This window comes from Gordionus sp. m RMFG-2023, chromosome 3 (assembly GCF_954871325.1).
Source record: "Gordionus sp. m RMFG-2023 chromosome 3, tfGorSpeb1-WG-v2, whole genome shotgun sequence".
Classification (NCBI taxonomy): domain Eukaryota; kingdom Metazoa; phylum Nematomorpha; class Gordioida; order Chordodea; family Parachordodidae; genus Gordionus; species Gordionus sp. m RMFG-2023.
In genome coordinates, this window is record NC_088777.1 from 37,010,298 (window position 1) to 37,020,941 (window position 10,644).

Sequence of the window (10,644 nt, forward strand, 5' to 3'; positions counted from 1 at the left end):
AGAAAATTCTTTTGGTAATAAAATAAAACGATTAATATAAATTAATTAATTTTTTAAGCATTTTATACCAGCTCAATATATTTATTAGATCAAGTAATTATAATTTATATATATATTAATTTAATTTATCTAGGAACAAATACATACACAATTAATATGTTTAGAATGGAAAATTAAATCATCTGATTTTAAGTGTTTAACATTATATGAAGCATCTCAGCAAAGTATATATTGATTATATGATAATTTTAATCTTTGCTTAATTTAGATTTTTGGATAAACTTTTATATCGAAAATGTTAATTTCATATCATCTTTCATAGATTTAAATTTTCCCCACTTTTCTAAAAATGATGATAATGTTGATATGGATATTAATACAAATAATGATTGTATAGAGATATCTTGTGTGAATACAAAAGTGGAAAACAATGTCCAAGATACAAATAAATATGGCTTAAATAAAAATATCAATAGCAGGCATTTTATTCGTATGCATTTGTTTAGTAAAATATTTTTGGACTATATTTATGAACCTATACTTCCTGATTTAATATTGTTAAAGAATGCCACTGACATTATTAATAAAACCAACAACTTGAATAATTCCAATAATGTACATTATATCAAAACCATTGATTTCAAATATAAAAGTCATTGCTCTGAGATGGATCTTAAATTAAACCAGAAAATTATTGATGGTTTAACAAGCTTAAAACCTAATAATATTGACAATTTATTATATGTTTTACAAATGAAAGAATATACAAGTTAAATTTATAAATATATATTCTTTTGATATGAAAATATTTGGTATTTTGCTATAAATAATAACTTATTATAGTAATTTATACCATTTTTATATTGCAAACAATATAAACTGACTAAAATTCAATTTTTGATTTAGAAAATTAAAAAAAGTATTTTTAAATTACAAATATGCTTAGGATTAGTTTACAAATTAGATTATAAATTATAAAATATTTACATTATATCATTTGTGGATGATGTTATGAAATATTCTACTTATTACACATGTCATTATCACAATTTCTCTAGTGTTTACAAAATTTTAATATAATTTCACACTAGTAATTTTTTTTACTATTTTTACAAAGTATTTTCTATATATAAAAAATCATTGAATTAGAAATCAAAAATTCAAAAATATTGAAAATAGTTTTGGAGCTTATTACCAAGCTGGATGAATTGTATAATCTTAAAGATACAGTATGCTTTCATCCAAAATTGCGACATTATGCTCTGTTCCAAAACTTAGCCAATAGAAGTTGTATACAAAGCTCAAACGGTATTTTAGCAAACCAAATAATCGGAGCTAAGCGCGATTCAATAAATAACGAATATGACTCAGACCCCGATACTTTTAATAATTCTAAAAAATTGATTGCTAAAATAAGCGATAAAAACTTGTTGATGGAGCTTGAAAAAAAATTGAATGGCTTGCATAAATTGTTCGAATTGGCTCAAAATAATTACGAACGTGAAAGCAGACGATCTCTCGAAAGATTAACTTTTCTAAATACCACAAAGTACAGCAAACTAGTAACATTTAAGAACGAAAAAATTGGTGACAATATTACAAAGAGTTCACAAATAGCAAGTATAGTAGTGTCCAATGGACTCGAACATCATATGAATATCTCTGATAGCGAGAAAAGTAAAAATCACTTTCCTAGTTCTGATCATGTCAACGAAGTTGATTCTGCATCCCCTTCGCCAAGTAATAACATTCGAAATGCAACGCACCAAAATGTATATTTAAGCCTGACCCAATTACGTGAAAAAGTGACACGTAAACGTAATTTCCTGTGCGATCTAAAAAGAGGATTTTTGAAAGGAGCCCTGTCCAATATTTTTACCCTAAGTCGATTTAACAGTAAAAACCAGCCCACACTTTTCGCCATAACACAAGCCAAAATACCTGAACTTTTAATTCTCATTTCGTTTCACAACTGCCCTGGAGTTAAGCCTCGATTTATCAATGTCGGTGATAATAGTAATAGTGTTTCCCTAGAAAATGGTTTAATTATTATTTGAACCTTATAATTTATTTTATCACAAAAATTTTAAATAATAACCAGAATTTTCAAGATTTTACTTTGGACTCGATTCTATTTACAGACTCATTTTTTTTATCAATCTTATATTTATTTCTCCTATTTTAGTTTATCTCTCTTATCTCTTTTTTAAATTAGACAATGTATACCATTTTTACTGATGTGCTTGTGTAACTTGCCTTGCCCCTCTTCTCCCCTCCCCCTTACAAAATACTTGACCATGAAGTGTCTTATAATGGATATGGATTAAATATCTTTTTAAAGTTCTTAGTTCATTTATTTTATTTAAAAAAAATATCATAACATTTACAATTTATAACATTTTACCTTGTAAAAATATTATTCTAAACTTGAAGTCAATATTTTAAACCTGTAAACTATCATTTTAAACTTATTTTGCGCATTTAAATTGATACATGCAAAGTTTAAAATGATACTGACTAATTTGAAATGAAAAACTTAAGCTTAGAATGATAAAAATTTTGAATAAAAGTTTTACAAAAGTGCTATGATAAAAAGGAATATCCTTTCTTTATATGTGTTTTTAAAAAGAACGCAGTATAACGTAATGTTTGATGTATTTAAAGATAACAAGAGGCTTTCTCGAGATTTGGAAGGTGCCGAAATCTCTATTCCAGAAAACTATGTTTTGAATCACAAGGAATCAGAAAGAGGCATTAACAACGTGAAGATCATAAATGACCATCTCACTAGGACATTCACTATCAACGAAATGGGTTTAATTTTTTAAAAAAAATTGCTTTCAATGTTAATATTTTATTCTTGTTGTCTAGTTTAAACAGTTTAACTATCTTTATTGAAATTAATTTTGGGTCAAAGTAGGCAACAAATGCTATATTAACTATAAATTCTATTGGGAGTTAAGAGTTCAAAAAAATCATTTTAATTCAACTGTCTACCTCAGATCGAATTTCTAATTACATTTACCCCTTATCTTGTACCTGTAAATGATTATAATTAGCGCTTTGAAAAATATATAAAATTGAATGAATAAAAGGATTTTATTATTTGCATTAGTAATCTTAAATTCCTATTTCGATTTTTTAATCCTCTATGAACATTTTTCTTTTTATTTTTGAGCCAAGAAATTGATTTTAATTATGTTTGAATTTTGAAAAGTTGCATTTTATTTTATTTATTGTTTTATCATGTTTAGGATAAAAATGGAATTCAATTGTATAATGAATTTTTATTATCGAATATCAGCTTATATCTTTATTAATTTAGATAAATCTCATAACCAGAACGAAATAAATGCAGCGCTAGACCATTTATGTCAGTTGATAAAATTTCTTTCGGAATTGTACGAAACACCCTTACCTTACCCTATAACCTTCCACCCATCCCCTCTTCCCCAGATTTACGAAATATTACCGGACCTTAACAAGGAAATCTTATTGATCAGGGAAAAAACGTAATCAATAGATTTTTCACAAATATTATTTTTATAATAGGGGAGAGGGAGGGGGGTTGTAATTAAATTGACCTAGACACTTTTTTATCTATATATTTTTTTAAATCGTCAAACAAAGCTCGGATTCTGCAGGAAATTATAAGCTAAATCCAGGAATGTGAACTCAAACCCTTTTTAAAAATTAATGGATTTTTTTAAACATTTACTTTCATTATTAAAAACTATTTTATAGAGTTTTTTTTTATTATATTATATTATTTTGATTTTATTTTTTTTGTCGTTTATTTATAATATGTCTTATTGGGATATAGAATCCATGGGGATTCGGAATCTCACGATTTTTGAATCATTTGCTAAGTGTGATTTTTAAATTTTAAAAATCTGATTTAACAGGAAATATATTTCAGCATATATATAGTATCCAAGCTGTAAATTTCAAATAATTTTGCCATGAACTTTAGAAATACTCCTAATTCGTATTAATTTTATATGGATTTTTCATATAAATTAAAAAATACTAAAATGCCTAATACGGAAATAGGCAGAAATTTATAGGGTAAATACTCTACACATGCTAGAATACATTTCCGGTTAAATCACATTTAAAATTTAGTTAAATCGCCCTCGATTTAGGATTTAAAATCGAGAGATTCCGATTCCCCACGAATTCCATATCCCACGACATATATATATAAAATTTAAATACATTTAAAAACAAAAAAAAAGAAAAAAATTAAGAAAAACATAATTGGGTCCCTAAAAAGATGCAATAGTTGTAATTAATTTTTTGAATTTGAATTTTCTGCTTCGTGAATATGAATTCCATGGGTTCCAGCGTTTGCAGTTTAATTTTTATGTGCTTAAGATTTGATGATTGACGTAATTTGAAAATTTTTACATTTTTTTCGTTAAATGGTAGGCGCGAACTGTTCGTTATTCTGGGGAAAATTTTAAGTTGCCTAGTTTTATCTATTTTTTCGGGTTTATCTTGTTTTTCAATTGTTAAGTTCAAAAATTTAATATAAAACTACATTTTTGATCTATTCTTAAAATTATAAATTAAATAATTATTGCAATATAAAATATTTAAATGAAAAATAAATACTTCATTTTATTTTAAAAATTAATAAAAATATTGTGTATAGTAGGATAGGATAAATAATAAAATAAGAGAAGATAAGATAAGATAAGAAAACAAAATTTAAATAAAATTGGAGGAAAAGTAAAAGACGGAATGAATATAGAGGAGAGAAGATATGATATGAGTAATTAGAAATGGTGAGATTTTTGATGGAAGAGATGATGCTAAGATAGCTAGACCGAATAATAACGATATCAAGCCTTTGCCATGAAAAAGGAGATTCTTTGAGGTGATCGATATTTTCACGAATACGTGTCCGGTCTCCCTAATTCTTTAAAAAAAAGTTTGGGCTTTGTTACTAAAAGGGTCAAAGGAGAACAGACCATACGTATAATGAGTAAGAATAATAAATAGAACTGCATTTGATCGAGATTTGGTAAGTTCAAGAGCATCGTTGTTTTGATTAGATGGAGTGGATCTATGTGGATGAAGTTATAAATAAGTTGACTCCTTGACAAGGAATTGCGGGACAGATGCAGATAGGTTGAAGTCTAAATGCAATCTCCCAATTTAAATGCACGTAAGATAAGGTCGAGTTGCCGGTTACCGTGGGAATCGGCCATTTAAAGATCAACATACTCTTTTAGGCATTATAAATTAAAAAGGCACATGAAAATGATGACTCACAAAAAATTTAATTTTAGCTATATTTATGATTATTGCAAAAAAAAAATTTCAATATCAAAAACCTAATTAATAAATATAATTGTTGAAATACTAAAGTTTTCTAAAGATAAATGTATGTTACGTGATTATTTATTTTATTTTATTTTAAATTAATAATTTAATTTTATATAATATATTTTAAAATTTTACATTTTTTTATCAAACTAAAAAATCAGGTTAATATCAATTTTCATATTAATATATAAAAATTTATAAAAAAAATCAATCTACACAATTTATAAAAAAATCAATTTATATCAACATAAAAAAACAATTTAAAGGTTAGTATTAATGGGTCATCAACATTCCACCCTTTAAAAAAATGATCTCCATTCAGGTTTTTCTTGCATATGAATCTTATCGTGCAGTCTGTCATAGCTTCGTTTTGGAAAATGATATTTATTTTGGTTGTGCATATGATTGTTCTAGTCGTTCATAAGTCATTATAGTCGTTGGCTTGATTCTATCACGTTGGTTTGTTAATATCGTCCTGAGTACGCTGGCTCGTCGTTAAGCTCCATCATTATCATTGTCAATTTTACAAAATTGTTATTAATACCAATTGTAAAATTATCATTATTAAATACGATTTCGGAATATATGAATAATTAGAGAATCGATCAAATTTGGATGTTAGAATAATAAAAGGATGATAAATCAACAAGATTGTTAGATTATTTTTAGCGTTTTTTTTATTTTATATATATATTTTTTAATTAAAGATGATAAGATGATATGTACGTCTGTACATCCATCTCTCTCTTCAGAAATTTAAACTTTATGCCCTTATTTTTTAATTTAAAAAGTATTTTGAAATAATAATTATTCATAAGATTGTTTTTAGTAAAAAATAATTTTTTGAACCTCAAATTTGTAGAAAAAGATCTCTTCATCACATCCTTGAGTATTAATCTAGGATGAAGACGTTTAGTTTTTATATGACTTCTCTTAGTAATACTTTTAATTGTCTTCAAATTTATAAGTTTCAATTTTTTTTTATCGCATTTAGTAAGAGTTTTTTTTATTTCATTATTTTCTTTAATGATTATTCCTTATTTTCTTTAAAGTTTATTTCCTTATTTTCTATAATCACAAATGTTTCAAATTTTATTATATAATTTATTTCTTTTAGTTTATAAGAATCTCTTTCCTTTTGAATATTGGGTTTTAATTCAATATTTTTCAATTTTTTGATACTAAAAAATTTACAATTATAATGATAATTTCTTTTATAATAATGTGTTTCTTTATCTAATTTTCTATTTTTAAAATAATTCTCATTATTAGATTTACTAAAATTTTTATTAGAACAATTTTCTTTTATTTCTATAGCCTATTTATAATTACATAAACACTTATGTTTCATCATAACTTGAATTTAATTCTCTTGGAAACACTGCTTTCATGACTAAATATAATTCATCTGGTAAATTACCTATTAAGCTTAGAGTATTCTTACTATCATGAAATTTTAAATAATCTTCTAACTTGTCAATGGACTTTGTTTTATTATTATTGTCCCATATAGGTTTATTCATAATTTAGAGATTTATCATTAAATTTTTTAAATTATTCTTCACTTTTTCAAATAAATCATTTCTTACGTGTTTTTAGAATGATATAAATATTACATTCCAGAACTTTTTTTATCTAGTTGTCTATGTTCCAGTAGCTAAAATCATAGTCTATGGATTTTAGAATATTTTGTAAGTCATTATAGCCCAATTTATTTAGTTCGTCTAATTTGATATATGTATACCTCATCTGGTAGTCTTCTCGTAAAGGAACCTGCTTTTTTAATGTCCGAGATCTGTGTGTCCTTGAAGATGTCTTCGAATCTACTCAAAAAAAGATCGCCATTGCCTGAGTATATTGGAAATTCAATATTTATATTAACATTTTGGGAATCTGTTTAATATTTATTTATTTACGATTTCCTCGAATATGTAGCGGAACTGCCACCATAAAGTTTTCTAAGATAGATGATTGGTACGAGATTATTTATTTTATTTTAAATTAATAATTTAATTTTATATAATATATTTTAAAATTATCAAACTAAAAAATCAGGTTTATATAACAATTTTCATATTAATATATAAAAATTTATAAAAAAAATCAATCTACACAATTTATAAAAAAATCAATTTATATCAACATAAAAAAAACAATTTAAAGGTTAGTATTAATCGGTCATATCAACAAATACTTTTTTATCTTTTCATTGGGCGCAGATGGGCTGCTTGCTTCTATTTTTTATTATTTGTTTAAAAACAATTAAAAAAAACGGCTAACTTGCATTGGTATATGGAACTAAGAATAGCAATGCAATTACTTTGATAAATAACCATCCTAATGGCTTGTTTGAAATAGAAGGTTTCATTAAGATCGCCACTTATTTGGAATAATTTTCTCCCTAATAATTTGATAAATTTAAGGAATTCCGGATAAAATTTTTGCGTTGCCTGATCATGAAGGATTGGGCTCTAGTGTATTTGGGATATTCCTTTTAACTTTTGAGATTAAGTTATCAGTTTGTATGCCGTGGGAGGCCGCCTTTGGACTTTTGAATCAGATGGTAAAGAACAATTAATATATTTGGAAGGAAGTGATATATCACAGCTGAGACGAAGCAGAATACCAATAATGTCAGGTTAACCTTGCTCCAAGTGTAAATATCAATTTCTAGATCAAGATCATGACCTGTAGGTAGGGATGCGAACCTGGCAAAATTTTGACCGGGTTCGGTTTAAAATTAAAAAAAATAGGTAGGTTTGGTTCGGATTCTGTTCAGGGAAATATTTTTGAACCCGGGTTTGGTTTCGAGTTCAACTCGGGTTTAAGAATATTTGAATTGATAAAAAAAATATTCTATATTTAAATCATTTAAAAAACTAGACATAAATTTCGTATAAAAAATAAATTTTTTAATTTATTTATAAGCAAAATATAGTTAAAAATACAAAGCATAGTCATGTATAGATTTAAAAAAATTTATTTAGACGTATTTCTTTAAAATAACAATATTTAATATAATAATTTTTACTTTGACTTGTTCACTTTCATTTTCAAATAATCTTTGAGAATAAGTTAAAAATTAAAAATAAATGGCGTAAATGAATTTAATTGTTTAAAATTTATTAACAATCCAATAGGAATCTTTGAGAATAAATTTAAAAAAATTTAAAAATGGAGTAAATGAATTAAGTTGTTTAAAATTTATTAACACTTCTTTTAATTGGAAATTTGAATATATTATAAAATGTCAAGTAAATTATTAATATTTGTATTTAAAATTATACAAATATCTTACTTAATTTAAACAATACACACTAATGTCAAGTAAATTATTAATATTTGTATTTAAAATTATACAAATATCTTACTTAATTTAAACAATACACACTGAACCCTGTTGAACCCGGGTTCAAATAGAATTCCCGGGTTCGGTTCGGGGTTTTGAAAATTTTATAAACGGGGTTCAGGTTCGGTTCGGGTTCATTTTTTTCCCAAAAACCCTGGTTTTCTTCTCCGGGTTCAGGTTCTGTTCGAACCCCTGCCTGTAGGTATTAAACTTGATCTGCTAGTAGATATAAGCAGTATGAGAGAGGGGAGGGAAGTGAGACAAAAACTAATCCCTCCATTTGCGGATATGCAAATCATGCTTGAACATGAGATCTTTGTGATGAAATATTGTGGCAGATTTCGTAGCATATATGATCTTGGGTACGTTGAGATAATTTTTGAGTTGAAGGAACCCCTGATGGACTGGCAATTTATTTAAAACTAGTCTACTAATAGAATAAGTTTTGTCTAAAAAGGTCTTAATTGCAGTGCCACCACCAATTGGAGAACCCGAGATGAGTAAGTTCCTGGATAAAAGAATAATTGAAAAGGAGGATTGGGAAGAATTGATGGGAGAAAATTCCGACTTTGACATGTTGGAAAATAGCCCGGTAGTGGGCATTAATAATCTCAGGAATGATATTTATTAAAGAGATGTCATATGCTATGAAGATATTATCCAAATACCAGGTGTATTTAATAGACTTTAAAGCTTAGATCGAATATATTAATGTTTTAACATCAAGGTAAAATATCGTTGGGCCCAATGGGTCACATTGTTATATATCTTCACAAGAATATGAAATTTGTCGAATTTTAAATAAGAGTAGCTATGCAAAATAAAATTATAAACTTAAAAAAACAAACTTACTTAAAACCTATTGCTTTGAATACTATCGAAATATATTTTTTTAATTTGCAATTAACAATAAATAAGATGAAATAAGATTTTTTATTTTTATTTAAAAATATTATTATATTCAAATTTTTCCTATTCGTTTTGTTAATTTTTTTATTTATTTAAATTTTATTATAGAGACCTATTCACGCTTTATCTCAAAAAGGGTGACAACGTTAACGCCTTAGTAGGCATATCACTGCTTGAGAAAAATATAAATTACCTTTTACCCCGTTTGGGGTCTAATGATACTCAGATCATCAAAGCCGGTTACAAACCTCTCTACCATAATACTATCCTGAATCTTTTCAATTTATTAGATTTCATTCTGAATAAGCCCGATAGCAGCAATCGATTTCTTCAAGAATATTAATGGTGAATTGGGAAGGGTAAAAATATACATAATACGGATGCATAAATTTAGTAAAGTATAGGACTATTTAAGAATTAATATCTAGTTAAATCTATTAAGAACCCAATTGTTTTCGTATAATCTCATTTTTCTTGGTTACTAGACTAAAAATAAATTTTTGGTTTTCTTATAAAAAAATTCTTCAAAAATTTGATAATGTTAGTAAAGATAAATTTAACATATACTTCTTCTTAGAATAGGAGATATACTACTAACTAACTAAAAAAAACCTTAACTAATTATTTTACTTATTGGTTTGATCTTGGATATTTAGACTATTTTTCTTGAAATTGATTTTTAATATTATTGTCTTAATTATTTAATTCATATTTGGATAGCCGTATGAAAAAAATGATATTTAAAGGGTTTTTGATATGATTATTTTAAAAATGATTAAACATTTCTCTTTTATTTATACACAGTCAATTGAAACACTTTTATAATAATGGTGAAATTTGTAACGATATCGACTACTTAATGCGATTATATTCTACAAAAAATGATGATTGTGAATCTTTCTCATTTCTTCAATTGCCCTGTTAATGCTCCATTCTTGATATTTATTTCCCTTTTTTTATAAATGCACAATTACAAAGTAATATAATTATATCAAGATATATGTATAATTTGTTTTTAATAAATTTTTTTATATGATATAGATGGGTAATTA

At 25.8% G+C, this 10,644-nt stretch overlaps 1 protein-coding gene across 2 annotated transcripts; it reads left to right on the forward strand.

The window, feature by feature from the left end:
- Nucleotides 1-712: 712 nt before the first annotated feature.
- On the forward strand, nucleotides 713-10,644 carry LOC135926463 (uncharacterized). Of its 2 annotated transcripts, none has more exons than XM_065462349.1 (6): nucleotides 713-769; nucleotides 1,150-2,040; nucleotides 2,665-2,814; nucleotides 3,326-3,512; nucleotides 9,701-9,951; nucleotides 10,397-10,644. In XM_065462349.1, exons 1-5 carry the CDS (start codon nucleotides 754-756, stop codon nucleotides 9,933-9,935), a joined length of 1,479 nt encoding a protein of 492 aa, XP_065318421.1. In that variant the 5' UTR covers nucleotides 713-753; the 3' UTR covers nucleotides 9,936-9,951; nucleotides 10,397-10,644. The 2 variants fall into 2 exon arrangements, with proteins under 2 accessions (XP_065318421.1, XP_065318422.1); XM_065462350.1 differs by having other exon boundaries at nucleotides 9,701-9,937.